The following is a 24,719-nucleotide window of genomic DNA, read 5'->3' as shown; positions in this document are numbered from 1 at the left end:
CAGATGCATATATTGCTTACAAACTGTATGACTGTGGCAGGCTTCTTGTTAGCTGTTCTTATTTCTTAAATTAACCCATTTCTAATAATCTGTGAGTTGTCACGTGGCTTGTGACTTACTGGTACCTTACATCTTGCTTGTCATGGCGGCAGCTGGCAGCTCTCTCTCCCTGCCTTCCTGTTCCCTCAATTCTCCTCTCCGTTAGTCCCACCCATACATACTCCCTGTCTGGCTACTGGCCAATCAGTGTTTTATTTATACAGAGTGATATCCACAGCACTTCCCCTTTTCTTCTTTTTTTCAAAAAGGGAGGTTTTAACTTTAACATAGTAAAATTACAAATAACAAAACAATTATCAAGAAATAGAGTTATTCTAATATTAAAGAAGATATCGTATCTATCTTGTATTTGTGAGTTTAAGGTTTTATATCTAATTATTTTTTATCATAACTAAGGAAAATGAACAAGGGAATCCATGGCTGATATGTAAAATTAAATTAAATTATAAAATAAAAAAATATGATATATCATAAATGCTTCTGTGAGTCTTTGTTCTTGCAAGGCTGCTTCCATTTTTACCACATTGTTCTCCAGTTTGATTTAAGATTCCCAGGAAAGTTTGTTAGTGATGTCAATATTCTGCCCAAGGAGCTTAAAAACTGAAACTGCTCTTGGGTTGGGGGAATTACATCATTATGTCTGTGGATGGCATTACTGTTCTAAGACAGAAAAGAGAAAATGGGGAACATCAAACCCATGTCCTGCTATCCTGTTATGCTGTCATCCTGCCTTTCCAGCAGTCTAGAACATTGTGTGTATTTGTGTGTGTGTATGTGTGTGTGTGTGTGTGAGAGAGAGAGAGAGAGAGAGAGAGAGAGAAAGAGAGAGAGATCTTTCCCTAAAGAAATCAGAGCAAACAAAACACCATATTGATGATTCAGCTCAACAAATTTAGTGAATAAACCCAGCTTAGCATCCACTTACTATGGTAGTTACATGGTAGAGTAGAGATTAGGAGATGTGCAGCGCCTGAAAACCCTGTGAAGGAGCTCTTAGGTAACATTTAACTTAAGGAACAGACCTGACACTTTGAGATTAGCATTAGAAGACTCTACACAGCTATGAGTGGTTGTGCACACATCAGAGGGTTGTAAATAAGCATTAACCCAGCAGTTACCACATAGGCTTCTCTCGATATTACCAGCAGTTAAAAAGCACCCAATTAGACAGCACCCAAGCTTAGAGGAAACTCTACTTATGCCTTCCACAATGCAATCCCAGCTAGAAGCAAAAGGATTTGTGATAGGGTGCCCTCAGTCATTTAATTAGAATCTATGACACTTAAGTCTTCAAGAGCAATTTAGTGACATTGAACAAGTAAAATTCAGTACTGATATTTAAAGATTCCAGGAACTAAGGATGAGAAGCTGCAGAAGGAAATAAACCTTTGAGAACTGTGAACTCCATTGCACAAGCCTTTCTTGAACCTTTTATAGGGAGTCAGGGTGTTTGAGACTTTGAAAGCCAGAAGGACCTGGACAGATGTAATGCAGACAAAGAGACCATGGATGTCAGCCCAGACTAATATACCCATCAAAACTTTCAATCATCATAGACGGAAGGAACAAGACATTCGAAGACAAAGCCAGATTTAAACAATACCTATCCACAAACCCAGCCCTACAGAAAGCACTAGAAGCAAAATTTCAACCAAAGGAAGTCAGATACACACTCGAAAACACAGGCAATAGATAAAACCACAACAGTAAACCCCAAAGAAGGGAAGTACACACACACTACCACCAAAAATAACAGGGATGAAGAATCACTGGTCATTAATATCCCTTAATATCAACCGACTTAATTCACCTATAAAAAGACATAGACTTAGAGAATGAATACAAAAGCAGGACCCATCTTTCTGCTGCATACAAGAAACACATCTCAAATTCAAAGACAGACACTACCTAAGAATAAAAGGCTGGGAAAAGACTTTCTAATCAAATGGTCTTAAGAAACAAGCAGGGGTAGCCATCCTGATATCCAACAAAATAGACTTCAAACTAAAATCAATCAAAAGAGATCAAGAAGGTCATTACATACTCATCACAGGAAAGATCCACCAAGATGAAGTTTGAATTCTACCATTTAAGCCCCAAACACAAGGGCACCCACATATGTAAAAGATACATTACTAAAGCTTAAACCACATATAAAACCCCACACATTAATAGTGGGAGATCTCAACACCCCACTTTCACCACTGGACAGATCTCACAAATCGAAACTTAACAGAGAAATAAAGGACTTAACTGATGTCATGACCCAATTAGACCTAATAGATATCTACAGAACATTCCATCCTAACAAGAAAGAATATACCTTCTTTTCAGCACCCCATGGAACTTTCTCTAAAATTGAACACATACTTAGCCACAAAGCAAATCTCAACAGATACAAAACAATTAGAATAACCTCCTGTGTTCTATCAGACCACCATGGTTTAAAGTTAGATTTCAACAACAACAAAAACTACAGAAAACCTACAATCTCATGGAAACTGAATAATGCTCAACTGAATCACCAATGGGTTAAGGAAGAAATAAAGAAAGAAATTGAAGACTTCCTAGAGATCAACGAAAATGAAGACACCACATACCCAAACTTATGGGACACTATGAAATCAGGGCTAAGAGGGAAATTCATAGCAATAAAAGCCCACATAAAGAAGTTGGAGAAATCCCACACTAGTGACTTAACAGCACACCTGAAAGCTCTAGAACAAGAAGAAGCAAAGTCTCCCAGGAAGAATAGATGCCAGGAAATTATCAAAGTGAGAGGTGAAATTAATAAATTAGAAACTAAGAGAATAATATAAAAAATTGAAACAAAGAGTTGGTTCTTTGAGAAAATCAACAAGATAGACAAGCCCTTATCCAAACTAACCAAAAGACAGAGAAAGAGAATCCAAATCAACAAAATCAGAAATGAAAAGGGGGTCATAACAACAGACATTGAGGAAATCCAGAAAATTATCAGGTCATATTTCAAAAACCTCTACTCCACAAAACTGGAAAACCTAAAAGAAATGGACATTTTTCTGGATAGGTACCACATACCTAAGTTAAATCAAGACCAGATAAACTATTTAAACAGTCCAATAACCCCTAAGGAAATAGAAACAGTCATTAAAATCTCCCAACCAAAAAAAGCCCAGGACCAGATGGTTTCAGCGCAGAATTCTACCAGATCTACAAAGAAGAGTTAATACCAATACTCTCTAAATTGTTCCACATAATAGAAACAGAAGGAACATTACCAAACTCCTTCTATGAGGCTACAATTACCCTGATTCCTAAACCAAACAAGGATGCAACAAAGAAAGAGAACTACAGACCGATCTCCCTCATGAACATTGATGCAAAAATACTCAATAAAATACTGGCAAACAGACTCCAAGAACACATCAGAACAACTATCCACCATGATCAAGTAGGCTTCATCCCAGGGATGCAAGGGTGGTTCAACATACGAAAGTCCATCAATGTAAAACACCATATAAACAAACTCAAAGAAAAAAACCACATGATCATCTCACTAGATGCAGAAAAGGCATTTGACAAAATCCAACACCCCTTCATGATAAAAGTCTTGGAGTGATCAGGCATACAGGGAACATACCTAAACATAATAAAGGCAATATATAGCAAACCAACAGCCAACATCAAATTAAATGGAGAGAAACTCAAAGCAATTCCACTAAAATCAGGAACGAGGCAAGGCTGTCCACTCTCCCCATACTTATTCAATATAGTACTTGAAGTTCTAGCCAGAGCAATAAGACAACATAAGGAGATTAAGGGGATACAAATTGGAAAGGAAGAAGGCAAGCTTTCCCTATTTGCAGATGACATGATAGTATACTTGAGTGACCGCAAAGATTCCACCCAGGAATTGATAAAGCTTATAAACACCTTCAGCAATATAGCAGGATACAAGATCAACTCAAAAAAATCAGGAGCCCTCCTATATACAATGGACAAAGAAGCTGAGAAGGCAATTAGAGATACATCACCCTTTACAATAGCCAAAAATGACATAAAATACCTTGGGGTAACACTAACCAAGCAAGTGAAGGACCTATATGACAAGAACTTTAAGTCCCTGAAAAAAGAAATTGAAGAAGATGTCAGAAAATGGAAAGATCTCCCATGCTCATGGATAGGCAGGGTTAACATAGTAAAAATGGCAATCTTACCAAAAGCAATTTACAGATTCAATGCAATCCCCATCAAAAATACCAACACAATTCTTCACAGACCTGAAAAGAATAATACTCAACTTCATATGGAAAAACAAAAAACCCAGGATAGCTAAAAGAAACCTGTACAATAAAACAACTTCTGGAGGCATCACAATCCCTGACTTCAAGCTCTACTATAGAGTTACAGTAATAAAAACAGCTTGGTATTGGCATAAAAACCGACATGTGGACCAATGGAATCAAATTGAAGACCCTGACGTTAACCCACACACCTATGGACATATAATTTTGACAAAGAAGCCAAAAGTATACAATGGAAAAAAGAAAGCATCTTCAACAAATGGTGCTGGCATAACTGGATATCAGCATGTAGAAGGCTGCAAATAGATCGAAATCTGTCACCGTGCACAAAATTTAAGACCAAGTGGATCAAAGACCTCAACATAAATCCAGCTACTCTGAACCTGCTAGAAGAGAAAGTAGGAAGTAGGCTTCAACGCATTGGCATAGGAGATCACTTCCTAAATATAACACCAGTAGCGCAGACACTGAGAAAAACAATCAATCAATGGGACCTCTTGAAACTGAGAAGCTTTTGTAGAGCAAAGGATATGGTCAACAAGGCAAAGCGACAGCCTACAGAATGGGAAAAGATCTTCACCAACCCCACATGTGACAGAGGACTGATATCCAGAATATATAAGGAACTCAAGAAATTAGACATCAAAACGACCAACAGTCCAATTGAGAAATGGGCTTTAGAACTAAACAGAGAATTCTCAACAGAGGAAACCCAAATGACTGAAAGACATTTAAGGAATTGCTCAACATCCCTAATCATCAGGGAAATGCAAATCAAAACAACTCTGAGATACCACCTTATGCCTGTCAGAGTGGCTAAGATCAAAAACACTGAAGACACTTTATGCTGGAGAGGTTGTGGAACTAGAGGAACTCTCCTCCACTGCTGGTGGGAATGCAAGCTTGTACAACCACTTTGGAAATCAATATGGCACTTTCTTAGAAAATTGGGAATCAATCTCCCCCAAGATCCAGCTATACCACTCCTGGGCATATACCCAAGAAATGCTCAATCATACCACAAGAGCACTTGCTCAGCTATGTTCATATCAGCATTGTTTGTAATAGCCAAAACCTGGAAACAACCTAGATGCCCTTCAACTGAAGAATGGATAAATAAATTGTGGCACATATACACAATGGAATACTACTCAGCAGAGAAAAACAATGACATCATGAGGTTTGCAGGCAAATGGATGGATCTAGAGAAAATCATCCTGAGTGAGGTAACCCAGACTCAGAAAGACAAATATGGTATGTACTCACTCATAGGAAGATGCTAGATGTGGAACAAGGATGACTGGTCTGCTACTCACATCACCAGTGAGGCTACCTGGAAAACGGGACCCCAAAAAAGACACGGAGAAATGGATGAGATCTACATGAACAGCCTGGTCATGAGTGGCAACAATGAAGAGCAACGGTCGAGGGAAATAGAGTGGGAGATCCTTGCTGGATCAAGAAAAGAGAGGGAGAACAAGGAATAGGAGACCATGGTAAATGAAGACCACATGAGAAGGGGAGGAAGCAGAGAGCTAGGGAGGCCCACGGAGATCCACAAAGATACCCCTACAAAAGACTGCTGGCAATGGTTGAGAGACGACAGGAACTGACCTACTATGGTGATGGGATGACCAGACACCCTGATAGTTGTGCCATAAACCCCATCCAAGGACTGAGGAATCTGGATGCAGACATCCATGGCTGGGCTCCTGGTGGAGCACTGGGAGTCTAATTAGTGAGAAGGAATAGGGTTTATATGAACGAGAATTGTTGAAGCCAAGGTTGGATAAAGCACAGGGACAAATAACCAAATGAATGGAAGCACAGGATCTATGAACCAAAGGCTGAGGGGCCTCCAACTGGATCAGGCCCCCTGAATGGGTGAGACAGTCATTTGGCTTGATCTGTTTGGGAGGCAGCTGTGCGTTGGTGCTGGGTCCTGGGCTCGTTGTATGAGTTGGCTATTTGAATCCTGGGACTTATGCAGGGACGCTTGGCTTGGTCTGGGAGGGGGGGACTGGACCTGCCTGGACTGAGTCTACCAGGTCGACCCTGGTCCTCGGGGGAGACCTTGATCTGGAGGAGGTGGGAATGGGGGGTGTGCTGGGGGCAGGGGGAGAGGGGCGAGAGGGGGAGAACAGGGGAATCTGTGGCTGTTATGTTGAACTGAATGGTGTTGTAAAATAAATAAAAAAAAATAAAATAAATTAGAAACTAAAAAAAAAACTGGGATTAAATCAATTATTTTCAAGAATTTACAGTGGAGATCAATTCAAGATGGCAATGGCTGTTGGCATCCCCAAGCCCATGGAGCAGCTCCAAGGAGCCTGAGAGACTCAAGGAGGCTCAGAGTAGGGATGATGCAGCAGAGGATGAGTCAGAGAGTGCCAGGTAACGCAGAAACATTTAAAAAAGGTAGGTCTTATGGGACCTTTTAAAAGTGTTCTCCTGAAATTGAAAAAAAGATGGCAGAGCAGAGTTCCATGCATGAGCCAGAGAGATGTGGACCTAGAGCTGTTGAAGCTCACACTAATGGGGATGGAGAATGCTTCATTTTCTAGATTGGGCCACCTCAAAATTCTCCCAGGGACTGTGCTGTAGCTGGGGGCCATGTTGGTGTCCATAGTCCATGCTGCCACCAGAAACCATGTTGAAGTCAATGAGCTCTGCTTCCACTAGCTGTTCTGGGAAAGGAAGCTTCTTTTGCAGTGGTATCTACGACTGCAGACTCAAACTAACAAAAGTCACCTGTACACAGTTGGGCAATAAATTATTTTGTTACCTGAGTTAATATTTGAAAAGAGACCTTGGTGATTGGTGAAAATGTGATTTATTCTTTAATTAAGACCTCTAAACAGCATGTTCTGATTTGAACCATATCAGAATTCATCAATATAAAGAAAAAATGTTACATAATATCTCAGGATTTTTTTGAAAGCCTGGGAATCTATCAAAGAGATTGTCATTTGTGAGGTAAATCTCCACCACTGAGCTATATCCTCCAACATTCTCCATACTCTTATTTTTTTGTTTTTATTTTTTACTTTAAAATTTTCACATTTTATTAAGGTATATTCTTTTCTCATCTAATATACCCTGATTGTAGTTTCCCCTCCCTCTACTCCTCCACATTCCTCCCAACCCCCCCTACTCCTGATCCACTCCTTTTCTGTTCCTTATTAGAAAAGGACAGGTTTCTAAGAGGTAACAAACAATAATAAAATATAAGATACAACAAAAAAAATAACATTGAAACTGGACAAGAAAAACCAACAGAAGTAAAATAGCCCAAGAGAAATTACAAGAACCTGAAACACACCTGTTCACACACTCAGGAATTCCATAAAAATATTAAACTGAAAGTTAGAATATGTTTGCAGAGGACCTGGTGCAGTCCAGAGTAGGTCCTGTGACTGCTGCTTCAGTCTATGTGAGTTCATATGATCTTTGCTCAGTTGACTTAGGTAGCTTTGTTTTCCTGGTGTCCTATGTCCCCTCTGGATCTTATGCTTTCTTTATCCTCTTCTTTAGGGTTCTCTGAGCTCTGAGGGGAGAGATTTGGTGTAGAAAAACCATTTAGAGCCGTGTGTTTCACAGTCTCTGTGCATAACCGTCTGGCTGTGGGTATCTGTATTTGTTCCCATCTGCTGCAGGAGGAAGCTTCTCTGATGATGGCTGAATTATGCTTATTATCCATTCTTTATTGTCATATAAATATGTAACAATGCACAGCTGATATTTTCATAGTACTCATAGTTCCATTTCACTGGAAAACATCCTTGAATTTCTAAGCCGTCTTGGTTCATGGAAGACTATTTAGCTCATGGCTTATCATTTTTTTTATAATTGAAATGTTACCTTCTATTTTTCTTTCTAGAATAATTTTATATTATTTTTGTTCATCAGAAAGCTTCTCCAATCTTTTTCAGTGCTTTCATTCTGTGAAATCTTTCAAAGTAAATAAGTTCCCTCCTCTATCTTCATGTCAATCATCTGCTGATATCTCAGTGCTAATGAGATGCAATGAGTAGGACTGGGGTTTGGTCTCATCTCCATCATTCTATCTCTTAGAATAATTTGGAATATGATATGTAATGACCACATGGCCTGACTTACCTATCTGGGCAGGGGGTCTCAACATGTGTCACATCATTTTTGTAGTGCTCCATATCTGGGGCATCTGGCCCTTGACTATCTTCAGTCTCTTAATATTTCTTGGAGTAGAGATCCTGTGTCCTTCTGATAGTTCTGTGATGTATGTACTTACCCCTCCCCCTGTCCTTTCCCCTGGAAAATTAAGCCTGATCTTGCCCCACCTTTCAACACTTTCAGATCTGGTCTGTTAAGATACCTGCTGCAGGATCCCAGTCATAAAACCTCTACATCTTTGTCCTCTCATGTTATTTGAAAACAAACAAACATAATGATCTTGGCTAAAAAGGTATTGTTTCTGTTTTGTCACTTTTCAAATCATTCCTCCTTCTGGTTGCTACCCAGTTCTCTATCATGCATAGTAAATATCCATCAGTGAGATATGTTCATGATAACATGGACTCAGTATGTCAGTTTCACATGCTCTAAAAACTGCAAATTTCATTCCCCCTACTGCAATCTGTTCTCTATATACCCTGTACCAGTGTATACTGTGGGCACTCTCGCTGTCTCAATGCACCAGTTGTTTACTACAGTGTAGCAACACAAAGCCAATGTTCCCTTTTTGTTCTAATAAAGAAGCTTTAGGATTCTGTTTTTATTTTGTTTTGTTGTCATTCTAACAAAACACAGTTAAAACCCTGGCATTTGGATTAAATCACTGACCATCTTGGACCTTGAATCTGCACAGCAGCTTATACTGAATCAAACCAGCACTTTAGTGCATACGTTCCTCAAATGCATTGGCATAGAGATTCTCATTCTTGTCATTTCAGCAATTCTGACTAAGTGGATAGAAGCCCTCCTATTGAGAAACTGTAGAGTGGTTTGCCTTAAGGACACCTGACCATAGATACTAGCTGGATTCAAAAGGTAAGTGAGAATAGAATGATTTTACTGAACATGTGGGAAGAGCTGAGGGAACTGGAGTTATTATCAAAGAGCATGCTGGTTATGGAGATTTTACAGAAGGAGAAAAGTATCAAGATATAAGAGTTCCTATGGAAACAGAGTATTCTTGTCAGCAATGAAACATATTCTTCTCTTAAACTCATAGGACACAAAATAATCTCAGTTTGTGATATTCACACAGAAAATCATTATTTAATTGATAATGTATTAATAAGAAGCAAAGAGGTGGGCTACAGGTGATTCGGTGGCCAAGAGCATGGTTGGCTCTTGAGCAGGACCTGAGTTCATATCCCAGCACCCACATCTGGAGGCTCTCAACCACCTCTAACCTCAGCTCCTGAGAATCCAATGTCCTATTCTGACCACAGACACTGTATTCATGTGTATGTGTTAACAGATATATAGATATATACATAATTACAGAAAAAAGGAATCTCAAAGAAGCAAAGGCATTGCAGATCATGATCCATTGTTGTAGTCATAAGAATACAAAAGTCATGGGTCTGATCTTGGCATTTTCATGCATCTGTCCCACTAACTCTCCCATAATTCATTCTTAGTGGGTTTATGTTAATTTTAAAAATTCAAGATAGCATAAAGAATATATTTTTGTGTGTTTTTCAAGAAGTGGTGTGAGCTCCTTCTCAGCACAGCACTCAATCCTTTAATGGATGGTGTACTCACCAGACTCCTTTGTTGAATGAATTGAGACTGGCCCTGTAACATAGAGATAAAAGGATGGAAAGTTACCAGGAAGAAGAGTCCTACATGTTCAAAGTGCCCTCTGTACAGAGAATGCTCTCAGGCTATCAGGAAACCCTGGTTTCAGATTTAAGGAAATAAACATTAATTACACGTGAGCTGTTGTAGGTGGGGGTTTTGTTGACTTTCAATAGCTATACAGCATATGTCTAAAATATAAGGCAATATACCACTAAAATATAAACATAAATGCTAAATGTACCTCTGGAGGAATAATTTTTTAGCTAAAGTTTTCAATTTCCATATACTAAAAATATTTCATCTTAAGGTCTGGGAGGGGGGAATGGACCTGCCTAGACTGAGTCTACCAGGTCAACCCCGGTCCTCGGGGGAGACCTTGATCTGGAGGAGGTGGGAATGGGGGGTGGGCTGGGGGGAGGGGTGGGCGAGAGGGGGAGAACAGGGGATTCTGTGGCTATTATGTTGAACTGAATGGTGTTGTAAAATAATAATAACAATAATAATAAAAAAACCAAAAAAAAATAATAATAAAATGTAAAAAATAAATAAATAAATAAATAAATAAATAAATAAATAAAAATTATTTTTTTAAATAAAAAAAAAAGAAACAAAATATAGAAGTGAGAAGAAAGGAGAAAAGTCATTATATGTGCAGAAAAAAGGCCTAATGGAAGGGGGGTAACAGATAATAATGCTTTTAGTTACACTTACACCATTGCAACATTTTCTTTGAGACACTCATAAATGCATGAAATGATAACATCTTGTTTTCCTTACTGTTTTGATGTAATGTATTCTTTATGCCATTCTATTCCAAAATACTGTGTCACAGGTCAGAGATATGAGAGCTTTTTTTCAAGGTGGCTAAATAATAATATTGAAAAATTTATATTGCTCAAACTTTTTTTTTCCAGAATGCAAAAGCAAGGTTTATCTGTTACAAGTCATGACAGGGAACTCATCTCAAGCCATCTCAAGTGAGGCAGGGAAGAGTTACTCTTTCTTGGGGAAATTAGTTTTTATAGGCAAAACCCATAAAATTTTTTAGAGGGGAGGGGGTTAGTACAGGTCCATCCTTGATTGGTCCAATTTTTCCCGGGCCTGGACTTTATCTTATTCTAGCTTGTCTGTTTGCCTTGTCAGGAGTTTTACAACTCTTCTCTGGGGTCAGGTCGTGTTATCTCAGGAGAGGGGTATCTCATGGTTAATTGGTTACCATCAGACATCCTGACTCTGTTCTTTTGAGTTCCTGGATTGAAAGCTTCTTGGTCTGCACTCAGATATTATCCTTCTCAGAATTCTGATAGTACTGATGGCTAGGCTAGCTCTAACTTTGTCAGTGTGGCAGCATCAGACAACCAGATCCTTCTGCAAGGATATAACTAGCTTGTTAGCTCACTTTTAGGATAAAAAAAAAAACTTCTAAGCTTTGACGATCTCAAAAAAATGATTTAAGATAAAATATGTTTCAGATTTCTCTCCTGTTCCATGGTCTAGAGCTAAACATTTAGGAGCCCTGATGAGCTGGTAGAGCAATGACTACTTATTGTTCAGTTACAAGCTCAACATTTTGAATTTGTTTTAGATGTCATCTAAATATATGTAAATATAAACTTAAAAGTGCTTCTCATCAGGCCAAAAATCTCTGTCCAATTTATACCTCACTTTCTGGACAGAAGGAAAATGCACAAGCTTTTAACCCAAATCTGTAGTTCTTGTTGAGACTCAAAGGTATGAGTCCACTTCTACTGTTTTACAGGTACCCATTACCTGCTTTGTTTACAATATGGATTTCAGTACGGATTGGTAATACTAATGTATCTAAAACTTTTATGTCATTTTGTAAGTAGGCCTCAAAGGATCAAAAGAGTCATAAAACCTAGACCCACTTCACAGAAGTCAAAAGAACCCCAGATAAGTATTCCTAAAGATGATATTTTCCTCTCTCATGGTTTTGGGACTAGTGCTTTTCCCATTACTAAGGATATGGACCTAAGGGGTTCCAAATAAGTTCATAAATTTTAACTTTTGTTTCTAGTTTAAATTTGTCTCAACAGATCTCCACTTGGCTGGCAGTCACCTCCAAGCTTCAGTTGCTGACTACACTGCTCCAGACTACTGTGAGCTCCGGACTTGCTAAAAGCTGACGCAGACCAGCCCAGCTAAAATGATTCTTCCTTTGTCGCTATGGGGTCAGGCAGCTACTTGCTTCTGACAAATGCCCCTTGCCCAGTCTTTGACCAGCTTTTCCGCTTTCTGCCTTGCGCCCGACAACTGCGCCCCAGTGCCAGCTCGAAGCAGTTCCAGAAGAAAATACATCGTCGATGTTCCCTCTTCAGATAAGGCTAAAATGCTGGGTCAAAAAAGCTCCCTAACATAGAGGCAAGTCTAATAGGGCCCACTGTGATCCTCATTATCTTACTCAGGCCCTATATCCTTATCAGACTAGTACAATTTATAAAACAGAGGATAGGCAGCATATAACTCATGGTACAACGGGGTTATACACAAGTCAGGACCACCGAATACGTCTCACGCTCAAACTTTTTAAGGAACTGGAAGATGTTGGGCTTATTTGGAATGAAAGGTTGTTGGATGAAATATTCTCAGAAGCTATGGTTTCTTCTGTGACTATATGCTACTTAGGTCCAGGTGCATGGTGGGAGACCTCCTTAAAATATTCAAGGATGGTACCATTCAATGTGAATTGCAAATGACGATGCTCAGCTAATGTTGTCCCTTGAGTTGGGATTGGTGTTAATAGCTCCCAAATCATTTCTAGACCCTGTAGATAATTTGAAAATACCCCTGCTATCATTTGCCAGAGATCACTTATTTAAACATTTGCAGTCATGTCAGGTTCATGAAATATATTGCCACATTTAAGCTTCCCTTCAATTGGGCTTTATGTGGTTACATATGGTTTATTTTCTGCCTAACAAATTCTATATATTTTATTCTGAACTTATTGATAAAATAAACAGTCTTAATATGACTTTGGGAACCATAGTATACTTTTCTCATTAAGTTATCAGAACACAGAGATAGAAACTTAAAGAAGTTTACATTTAAATTCTAAATTTCAATTTTCTGCCATCGAAGATCAGAACAAAAGGCATGCATGTTGGCTCATACACATAATCTTAGCACTTAGGAATCTGAGGCATAAGGATTATTATGAGTCTGAGGCCAATATATGCCATAGAGTGAATTCTAAGCCAACATAACATAGAATGTGACTTTTCTCAAATGTAAATAAACAAATAAATAAAATAAATTACAAATAAAAGTAGAACATTAATGCTTTTTCTTTGAGTTTTTTTTTTATTGTTGCACATTTTGGGGGAAAATCAGTTTTGGAGATAAGGAACTATTTGTTCTAAGACTTCTACCTCAACAGTTTTTAAAATCTACATAGACTTTTCACTCTTAAAGTCCTATATCCCTTCACATTTAGTTATGTCCTATTCCTGGGGCAGGAAATCAGAGAGGAAGCTGGACCTCCACATGTCAGGCTCTCAATGCACGGAGGAGGAAGATACTAGCAATTCTTGGTTCAATTTTCCTATCCCTTACTCTCGACACACATTTGAACTCCTCTGGTCTTAAGTCCCAGTATATGGCAGCCTTTGACTCTCTGGACTTTATTTTATATTAATTTATATTTTTTCTTTATCTTTCTTTTTATTGAAAATAGATTTTATTTTCTCACACAATATGTCCTAATCATAGTTTTCCCTCTCTCCATTCTTCCCATTTCTTCTCTACCTCCCCTCCTATCTGGATCCACCTCTTGTCTCTTATTAAAAAAACCAACAGGCATCCAAGGGATAATAATAAAATAAAGTATAATAAGATAAAACAAAACTAACACATTTAAATAGAGAAACATACAAAATAAACAGAAGGAAGATAGATCAAGTAAAGGCACAAGAACCAGATGCAGATGTAGATATCCACTTGTTCTCAAACTCAGGAATAACACAAAATACAAAACAGAAGTTGTATGCACCAAGGTCCTGTGGGGAAAAAGAGAGAAAAAAGATTTATAAATAAAATGAAGTTAAAATATGAAGTAAGATAAAGTTTATTTGTTTGTTTTTTTAAGAGGAAAAACACTGACATAACATTATGGGACAAGGAGCCTCTAATGATGAGGCTGAACTCTTATTCTGTTGGCTATATATTGACAGGCATGCAGCCTACCCTTAGGAGCAGTGTATTTCCCCAGTGAGAATCTTTTGGATGCTGTGGGATATTGTTTTTGTACACTGGTTTAATAAAATGCTGATTGGCCAAGAGCCAGGCAGGAAGTATAGGTGGGGCAAGTAGACGAGGAAAATTCTGGGAAGAAGAAGGGCTGAGTCAGGAGTCACCAGCCAGACACAGAGGAAGCAAGATGACAAGGCAAAACTGAGAAAAGGTACCAAGCCATGTGGCAAAACAAAAATAAGAATTATGGGTTAATTTAAGTGTAAGAGCTTGCCAGTAACAAGTCTGAGCTAACGGCCATACAGTTTGTAATTAATACAGGCCTCTGTGTGTTTACTTGTGTCTAACTGGCTGTGGACTGGGCGGGACACAGGAAAACTTCCAATTACAATTGGTGCCCAACATGGGACAAGATTTTCCACCTAAAACCTTAGAGAACTTAAGAGATTTTAAAATGGAGCTAAAAACAGCTTCATAGTTGTGTCTCAGGCAAGCCATGAGGTACAGCATGGCAGATTCCCATCAAGTTACACAGAGATGTCTCTAAGTCATGTAGTGCACTGTGTGGTAGATTTAGCTTTTGCTAGCACAAACAAAAAAAGAAGAGGTTTCTGGGCTACATGCTGCTTTGATAGAGGCACAGACCCACTGCTTCCCAGAGTCAGTGGACAGCCTGGTCCAAGAGCTGGTTGTGAATTATCTCCACCATGTTGAAAAGCTGAGATGGGTGGAGTCAGCAGCCAAGGCTGCAGCTTCAGTACTAGCCACTGCAGTTTAAAGCAATAGATTCACAATAAGGCAGATTCAGATGTAATAAGACTTTAAATGGTTTACAGTGTATGTAAAAATGTATGTAGTCTTGGAAGAGAGAAGAAAATGAATATAAACAGTTATATAAAGAAAGAAGTGGTTTCACAAAACAAAGTCTTTAAAGAAACAGTAAAAGTAATATAAAAAATAAGCCAGGCAAAGATGGAAATCACAAACAGAGTCTAGATTATATTGTCTTTGGGATTTTTAACTGCAGAGAAATATTTGATTGTAAAAGCTGCTGAGTTAAATCAATGTGTATATTTTAAAGGTATCTTGATTTCAAAATTTATGTCTAATGATATATTGTTTTTGAAAGAGGTTCTGCTTTTGTTTCCACAGAAGATGAGAACCTGTGGATTGCTTCAAGGCTAATATGGTTTGGTCAAGGAAGACGCCCCTGAGAGGTCTCCAGATGATGATCCAACATCCAGAACAGCTTCAAGGCAACAGGTTCAGAGAATACAGTGTCACAGACTATTCTAGTTAGAACTTGACCATAAATCTTAATTTTCTTAGGATCCTCATAAAACTACTAGCACCTCCTATGAGCAGGAAGTAGCCTAGAAAACTATGCCCACATTCCAAAAAAATGGATATTAGATGTTTGTCATTGTTTAGGTTGTTGATTACAAATTGTTATTGGTCATAGTCAATTTCTTTCTAAAATAAGAAAGGGGGTATGATATAGAAATATAGGATATAGATATGATAGGATGAAAGAGTAGATTGTTGACTACTTTTAAAGAGCAACAACTTGTTTAAAAATGTTTTACATTGCTATGGATTTTAGTTTATTGATACAAATTCAATTTTGTTATACTCTATGCATAAACTAAACTCTTGTTTAAAGTATTTTGTTTGTGCAACTCATTTGAAATTATAGTATATAGTTGAGAAATACAGATTAGTAATTAGTCATCTATGATAATCAAATTTATAGTCATGTTAGTTAAGTTTTCTAGGTATACATAGATATACTTCACTTAGGTAGGTAATCTTCAAACACTTCAAAAACCTACATAATATGTCATTTAAAATATTTTAAGAAGTTTGACTTTCTGGACATTGAGACATGTCTGCTTCTGGCCACACCAATCTACTTCAAAGAAGATAATGGGCATTGAAGAAAATCATTATGGAGTTTGCTTTCTTTGTCACAAAAATTAACAACTGGGCAAAAAAAATCCCTTTGCATTAACTGACTGAATATATGTTGTATAAACTGGACATGCAGGACCCATAGGAAGATGACCACTGAAATTTACAAGGTGAGATGGTCCTTCAGGTTCCTGCTTTGCAGAAGAAACTGCCAGACACAGAGAGAAACAGGACACAGAGAGAAGCAACTAAGAAACTCTAGGCCTATAGTCTGAAGAAAGATGCCCCAACATTGCAGAGGAACTTTGAATGACTGTACAGGCAGGCAGCTGTCTCTGTCATTTCCAGAATTTTTAGAAGTTGCTTACAATGGTACTTCCTATTTACTTAGGTAATATATCTTTCTGAGGTCTTTGATATAGTTGAAGTCTAGATATAATTTTCCTTGGCTATGATAAAAGATAAATTGGATATGAAACTTTAGACTCACAAAAATAGGATAGATGATAGAATATTTTTTTTAATTTTGCCAAATACAAATAGACTAGATATTGTAACTGTAATTCTTTTTATTTATTTATTTTTATTTTTTATTTTATTTTATTTTACAATACCATTCAGTTCTACATATAAGCCACGGGTTCCCCTATTCTCCCCCCTCCCACACCTTCCCCTTATCCCCAGCCCACACCCAATTCTTACCTCCTCCAGGGCAAATCCTCCCCCAAGGACTGCGATCAACCTGGTAGACTCAGTACAGGCAGGTCCAGTCATAACTGTAATTCTTGCTTGATAACTTTTCTATTATATGTAATTTTACTATGTTAAAATTAAAACTTTTCTTTTTGATTACACAGAGAAGGGGAAATGCGGTGGAATATTGCTCTTGTGCACTGGTTTAATAAAATGTTGATTGGCCAAGAGCCAGGCAGAAATTATAGGTGGGGCAAGCAAATGAGGAGAATTCTGGGAGAAGGAAGGGCTGAGTCAGGAGTCACCAACCAGACACAGAGGAAGCAAGATGACATGGCAGAACTGAGAAAAGGTACCAAGCCACATGGCAAAACAAAAATAAGAATTATGGGTTAATTTAAGTGTAAGAGCTTGTCAGTGATAAGTCTGAGCTAATGGCCATAGAGTTCATAATTAATATAAGCCTCTGTGTATTTATTTGGATTTGAGTGGCTGCAGACCAGGTGGGACCCAGGGAAGCCCCCAACTACACTTGGAGAAAATCAAATTTTCACTTGCAAGTAGTTATCAATTGGAAATAGCTTCCAGTTTATGGATAGGATTATGTGTCCAAATTTCTTTTCAGGTCTAGGACCCAATTTGGTGTAGACTCATGCAGGCCCTGTGCATGCTGCACAGTCCTCGTGAAATTCAATTGTGCCTCAATATTCTTGATCTAGAGAACCTGTACTCTTGGTTTTCTCCATCTATTCTGGGTCCCACACTCTATCTGCCTCCTCTTTCACAACACCCCCTGTGGTCTGAGGGGAAGGATTTGATAGAGACATCTGTTCTAGGCTAAGCATTCTAAGTTCTCTCATTTTCTGCATAGGGTAGAGCTCTGCACCTAAACCTATTGTCCACTGGGGAAAAGTCTTCTTGATGACTGAGCAGTTATCTATGAGTATGTCGTAGATATGCCGTAGATATCTTTGAGTATGCCATACTCTGAGTATGTGGAATATCATTAGGAGGTTTTTCTTGCTATGTTTTGTTTCATTTGGAAAGGTGTTATTGGGTTTCATACTAGATCTCTGACCTTTCTAGTCTCAGGTTCGTGCTTATCTAACCAGTGTCCAGTATGTGTTCTATATCATGGTGTGGGCCTTAAGTCCAATAAGATATTGGTTGTTTACTCCCACAAGATTTGTAGCACCATTGCACTAAGTATATTTTGTTGGCAGGACACCATTGTAGATCAAGGGGTTCATGGCTACGTTCCTGTTTACGTTTCTCCTTTGGTGTTACTGTTTATGTTTCTCCTTTGGTAGAGTACCTCCCTGTACAAAAGATGCTAGACTATAGGTGTGAAGGCTGTATGTAGGCACCAGTTTGACTTCTCTATGTTCATGCTCAATGAATTGTTGGTGTTCTTTTTAACAGTTGAGGTCTTGCTGTCAGTTTGTGCATGACAACCTATAGCCCTGGCCATAACCTCAGTTATTTGGAGATTCACAAGAACCCCTTTGGCCAGCAGCTCAACTAGATGTAACCCAATCCTGCTAATGAAAGCTTCATTTGGTGACAAGAGATGTCCAGTTGGAGCTCTGTTTCCCCAGTATTTGGTGATTTCATGTAGATCATCTTCACATATGTATATATTTTAGAAATCTTTTTCTCTGTCAGATTTCTAATCTACCCATTCAGATGGCTCTTAGTTTAAGCTGTCTCTCTATGTATTTCCTCCCCATCCTCTTCCCTCCTCCTCTCCATGATCCTCCACTTCTAGTCCCCCCTTACCTATCCATAACTGTTCTATTTCCCTTTCCTAGAGAGATCTACCTGTGCTCAGTCCTTTACAACAGACCTTTGTAGTTAAATGGATTTTTGCTTGGTTATGATTATGATAGCCTTAACAGCTAATATTTACATATAAACTAGTATATACCATATTTGTCTTTCTAGGTGTGGTATACTTCACTAAAGATGAGGTTTTTTTAATAAATATTTTTATTTTATAATTTACTTTTATTTATCAGCCATGATTCCCCTGTCCTCCCTCCTTTCACACCCCAACCTTCCCCCCTCCAATCCACCTCCCATCCCCACCTCCTCCAAAGCAAGGTCTCCCATGGTGAGTAAGCTCAGCCTGGTAGATTCAGTTGAGGCAGGTCCAGTCTCCACCTCCCTGCACCGAGGCTAAGCAAAGTGTCTCAGCATAGGCCCTAGGTTCCAAAAAGCTGGCTGCTGCACTGACGACAGGTCCTGGTCCGACTCCCTGGGGGCTTCCTAAACAGTTCCAAGTTCATCAGCTGTCTCACTTATCCAGAGGGCCTGGTCCAGTTTCATGGGGGCTCCTCACAGTTTATGTGTTTCTACTAGTTTGGCTATTTGTCCCTGTGCTTTATCCAATCATAGTCTCGATATCTTTTACTCATATAATCCCTCCTCTCTCTCACCAATTGGACTCCTGGAGCTCCACCTGTAGTAGTCTTGGCTGTGGTGGCTCTTCACAGCAGTAAAACAGTATCTATGATGTTCACCAAGGACATCATCTGTGCATAAAAATACATTTTTATCTGTTGAAATATGAAAATCATGTGTCAATAATAAATGACTTTATTAATGACCACTTGTGCGAAACACGTGACACTCTTCCTGAACTAAGGGTCTAGGACTAGAAATTGTCATGTCTGAGTTGTGTGCTTTAAGCTGCACAGATTGCAGCCATGTAGGCCTGCTCTAGTCTTCCTGCAGGTGTCCAACTCTCACTTTTTAAACATAGCTTCTGGGAAACCTATTGGCTTTCATCTGCTTTATGACATCATTCCTCCCTCAACCAATCAGCACCAGATGGAGTCTTGAGGTTGCCATGCGTGACCAACTGTACCTCAGTGCTGAGCATCTTTGATCCTGCACAGACGTGATTTTTTTACTGCGAAACCTAACAACCCGATCTCTAACATCTTTATCCAGACCCTAATCCTATTTTGGTCCCCATTCCTTTATCCATATCCTACTCCTGTTTTGTCCCCATCCCTTTACCCAGATCCTACTCCTGTTTTGTCCCCATCCCTTTACCCAGATCCTACTCCTGTTTTGTCCCCACCCCTTTACCCAGATCCTACTCCTGTTTTGTTCCCATCCCTTTACCCAGATCCTACTCCTGTTCTGTTCCTGACTTGAAGATGTCAGGTAGGAAAAGAAACTTTAATGTTTATTTAATTGGGCAGCTCACTAAATTGGGAAGCATCAAAACAATGTGGAATAAAGGGGAAAGTGCTGAACAACAGGTTGGTGCCCTATCGTGGTCTTGGCTCTGACATTTCCTAGGGTTGAGATTTGGACAGAGTATTTCCTCATCCTCTCACTGAATGTTCCTTCACCTTCCTTGGTGAGATAACAGGCTGGCAGGGCTCAGGGATCTCTGAGATGTTGAGTCTTTAGGAGCAAAACACAGAGAAGAAAGTCAGAGTTTCTGGGACTGTTTCAGCTGAAGCAGAGAGAGATCTGGGTATGTAATGAGGAGAACCGAGGGCCAAGATACTTCCCTTTACACAGTTTTCCACAATGATACTTCACAGTTGGTGCTGGTCAACATTAGTGGTGAAATATGAGGGGACTCGAGAATGTATCTGGCAGTGTTCCATTAGCAGCTGAGAATAGCTGACCTTTTCTGGCTAGGCAGATGTCCCTCCCTCTTCTGTGGCTGCACATGTGTCTTCCCTGAAGCAGTCGAGGAGAGGAAAGTCTGCTTTCCCTGCTAAAGCAGGACTGTTTGTTACAGTGAATGACAGTGTTCTCTATCTCTGTGCTCTCTCTGGCACCTGCACACTGGGACAATGTCCTCACCCATGTTTGGTACAGTTTACAGATAGCTGTACAACCCTGGCCCACACTCCACACAAACTCCTAAAGTGTTTAGTCAGATCATGGTGCCATACCCCTGTAATCTCAGCCCTTGGAAGACAGAGGCAGGAGAATCAAGGAGACCATGCCAGTCTCTAGCTGCACAGTGACTTGGGTGTTAAAGACCATTCCTGAAGAAATAAAGTAAAACCAATGGAGTTTTAAAAATTAGCATTCCCAATGTTTGGAGTCTTCGGTCTAGTTAAAAGAGAACTAGAGAGGAGGAAGAATCACAGGGCAGGGAGGCTGAAGCTATTGGAAGAGCACTTTGGGGCTTTTTACAAAAAGAACAGGCCAACTGGACCTGGAGACAGTCAAGAAAATAGAAAAATGCAGTGGTGGGGGAGAAAATAGAATGGAGGAAGGAGTGAGCATGGAACTTGGAGGTGTTAACCATGGTAACAAAGGATTTATGGGACTGAATGCAGAAGGGAGCCAAAAGACTTCATTGAATCATAAATTTCTCTGGTGATTGAGTAATTTGCTTAGCACAGGGCAAACAGTGATGGATTTAGTGAACATGTAGGTTAGTAGACCAGGAAGTCAACTGAGGATGGGAAAATGTGTGACTAGGAGGGCCAGTGTATCAGGAAAGATAACTTTTGTGTTTGTTTTTTCTTGGCTGATTTCTTGAATACTGGTGATGCTCAACAATTATGAAAATGAACTGAGTGGTAGTGCACGCCTTTAATCCCAGCACTTGGGAGGTAGAGGCAGGTGGATCTCTGTGAGTTTGAGTCCAGCCTGCTCTACAGAGCAAGATTCAGGACAGGCTCCAAAACTACACAGAGAAACCCTGTCTTTAAAGAAAAAATATGAAAATGAGCATGCTATAGATACATCGTAACAATTCTGAGCTGAGTGTCTGGGCTCATGAGTGAAATCTCAGCACCTAGGTGGCTGAAGCTGGAGGATTGATGCCGGTTGTTGGCAAAATTAGGATAAATGGTGACTCTCAAGCCAGCTTCAGTCACAAAGAAAATTATTCCTGAAAAAAAAAAAAGAAAATAGAATTCTTTCTGCACACACTGCTAGCTCGGTTAGAAAGGATTGAGAGACAGTACTGGGTCCTTTATTTCTCTGACCTCTGGAGAACACATGAATTGTCGAATGTGTGGCGGAGTCTATGCACCTTCAGGATCAGCTTTCAAATTGAAGCTGCTTCTTCATCTTCACAGTCATTGTCTTCACTACAGGACAGACTTGCAGATCGTAAGGAATCATAGAACTACAAAGAAAAGATAGGAGCCAACTATCTGCTCCTCTAATTTATTTGCTCTTTTTTCCAAGAAGTCTTTGACTAGGGTACCAGTGTAGCTTTATGACATCACTCTACCTCTTAGCCATTCAGTATCTGAATGGTCTTACTGTCCTTATGATGCTGACAAACAATTTTCCCCAGTGTCCAGTATCTCTGATCCTGGACATGTGGGTTTTCTGTTTCTGAATCCAGACAGTGTTTTTGTTATCTGATTCTTATAACTGTGTTCCTATTATTTTCCCAACAATGTCTGGTAAGGAAAGAAATTGAAACGTTTCTTTCATTCAATTTTCCCATACATTTTGAGAAGTCCAGACAGTGTGGAATCATGGGTAGAATATTGAACTAGAAGCTGGTGTCCTGACTAGAATCTTACCCCTGATATATGTGGGGTTATGATTTTGGACAGAGCATTTTCTCTCTCACTAAATGGATCTTTACATTCCACAGTGGAATCTGACAGACTGGGCTCTGAACTCACTGAGGTGCTAAGTGTTTATGAGCTCAGTATCGATAAAGTACTCAGATAGTTCCTGAGAGCATTTCCACAGAAGCAGGGAAAGAGCCAGGTGTATAGACGGACACACTCAGAGCCAAGATGCTCCGTTACAGCAGCAGCAACCCTCCATCAGTTTTCCAAATTAGCATTTCCATGTTAGTGCTGTTGAGCAGTAGTGTTGGGATGTGAGGGGAACTGGTGGCTACTCATCCATGAGCAGGGTTGCCTTGGTGAAGCTGGCTGGATAGGCATCTGTGTCCTACCTAGAGATCAGTGAGCAACCCTTCTAGACCTGAGGAACACAGTTAGGACAGGACCTCCAGGGTAGAGAATTGGGGCTGTGTTTTAAGTCTAGGGCACATTAGCAACTGTGTCTCCTGCTGTGGTCCCCAAAGAAAATCTCTAAAAGTAGTTTCAGGGACAGGACTTGGGAGTTGAGATAGCTGAGTAACTACTAGTTCATGGCTAGCACCCTCTGTTGCATAATGAGTTCCTGGAGAGCATTCCCTAAATATAAATCCCTGTAGAGTTTTAGGGGAATATTTTCTATTCATTGTACATGTTTTCTAACATAATATTTTTATTGATTATTTGGCAATTTTATATAATGCACCTGATCAAAATAGCTTCCCATTCCTCCCAGGGGCATTCTCCCACCCTGTGCCTGTCCAAAAGAAGGAAAAAAGTACATAAGTTCTAAATTTTGTTTTTCATATAGTCATTGGATCATGGTGAATGTCTCATTGGCCGGCCCTTTTAAAATAACTGAGTCCTTCCCCACACTCAATAGCCACATCTCCTGCTGGAAGACATCAACTGAAAAGAGCTGTATTTCAGCATCTTTATTACAATTTAAGGACTCCTTCAGTGTCTTACTGTCTAGACTGCTTCCCTTTTTATTTGAAGGTGGGAAAAGGCTTCTGTGATGTGTTTCTCATTCTTAATTATGAGTCTACAGTCATTGTTACCACTGCAAAAAGAAGCTTCCTTGCCTGGAATTGCCAGTGGCAGCAAGGCTCATTGACTTCCACATGGTTTCTGGTGGTAGCATGGACTATGGACACTAACATGGCCCCCAACTAGAGCACAGTCCCTGGAGGCCTTTTGAGGAAACCCAATCCAGAAAACGAACCATTTTCCATCTCCATTAGTGTGAACTTCAGCAGCTATAGGTTCACTTCTCTCTGGCCCATGTATAGAATCTGCTCTCTTCTTCTTCTTCTTCTTCTTCTTCTTCTTCTTCTTCTTCTTCTTCTTCTTCTTCTTCTTCTTCTTCTTCTCCTTCAATTTCATGAGACCACTTCTTAAAAGCATCTCCCCATAGGACCTGCAATATTTTAGTTGTTTCTGAGATTCTCTGCTCTCTCAGATTCATCCTCTGCTGCCCTATCTCCAATCTGACCCTCCTTGGGTCTCTCAGACTCCTTAGAACTGCTCCATGGGGCTGTGGATGCCAGAAGCCCCTGCCATCTTGAATTGATCTCCTTTGGAAACTCTTAAAAAATTTATTTAATCCTAGTTTTTAAGTTAAAATAGAATTCAGGTTGTGACTACTATCTCAGCCAGGAAATTGCAGGATTAAAGCCTGAATCTCCCTGGCCATAGTGGTCAGTGAGTTGGTAATATGTAAATTAACATAAACTAACATTGATTATTGGAGAAGCAAAGTAGCTCCTTTCCTAACTACTTGTATCTGGTAACAGGTGATATTCTCAAACCCTGGCTCACAGACCATCAGAGCTGTCCAGGTATTAAAGGACCTTTCATTGCTGGAGCTCCGAAGGAGGTAAGTCTCATTGCTGCTGAAAAGAGAGGTCATTTGTATGCAATCATATGGAGGAAATGTAAAAGCCTGGTGCCCTTTTCTGTGTTTAAACTAGTGAACCTCACTTTTTTTTCTCCCTGGTGGACATGTCTTACATCAGAAGTGTGATCACAGAAAGCAAGTCAATACTGTGAGCAGTTTGTCTCTAGAATTCATTATACTTCTGCTCTCAAAGACACAGACTCCCTAGAAAAGGTTCAAGAAGGGCTTGTGCAATGCTGTGGTCCCCGGAGCTCACAGTTCCCAAAGGGTTTTTTTCTTCTTCCGTTATTCTGAGCCTTAGTCCCTGAAATC

At 39.6% G+C, this 24,719-nt stretch overlaps 1 protein-coding gene across 3 annotated transcripts in view; it reads left to right on the top strand.

Moving 5' to 3' along the window:
• Positions 1–24,719, top strand: part of LOC143266973 (STAM-binding protein-like) — a 203,351-nt gene that overhangs the window by 162,786 nt on the left and 15,846 nt on the right. For 2 of the 3 annotated variants that reach the window (XR_013041825.1, XM_076543074.1), the window contains exons 1-2: positions 19,825–20,126; positions 24,304–24,386. Coding sequence is in view for 2 of the 3 variants with exons in the window: in XM_076543074.1 (XP_076399189.1) it covers positions 20,120–20,126; positions 24,304–24,386 (90 nt within the window). In the remaining variant the exon portion in view is untranslated. Of the gene's footprint in view, positions 1–6,601; positions 6,741–9,277; positions 9,375–11,983; positions 12,519–15,500; positions 15,612–17,116; positions 17,305–19,824; positions 20,127–24,303; positions 24,387–24,719 lie in introns of those variants that run through there. The other variant, XM_076543070.1, reaches the window with a different exon arrangement.

This window comes from Peromyscus maniculatus, chromosome 1, assembly GCF_049852395.1.
Source record: "Peromyscus maniculatus bairdii isolate BWxNUB_F1_BW_parent chromosome 1, HU_Pman_BW_mat_3.1, whole genome shotgun sequence".
In the NCBI taxonomy this organism is placed as follows: domain Eukaryota; kingdom Metazoa; phylum Chordata; class Mammalia; order Rodentia; family Cricetidae; genus Peromyscus; species Peromyscus maniculatus.
This window is presented reverse-complemented; position numbering and strand designations above follow the sequence as displayed.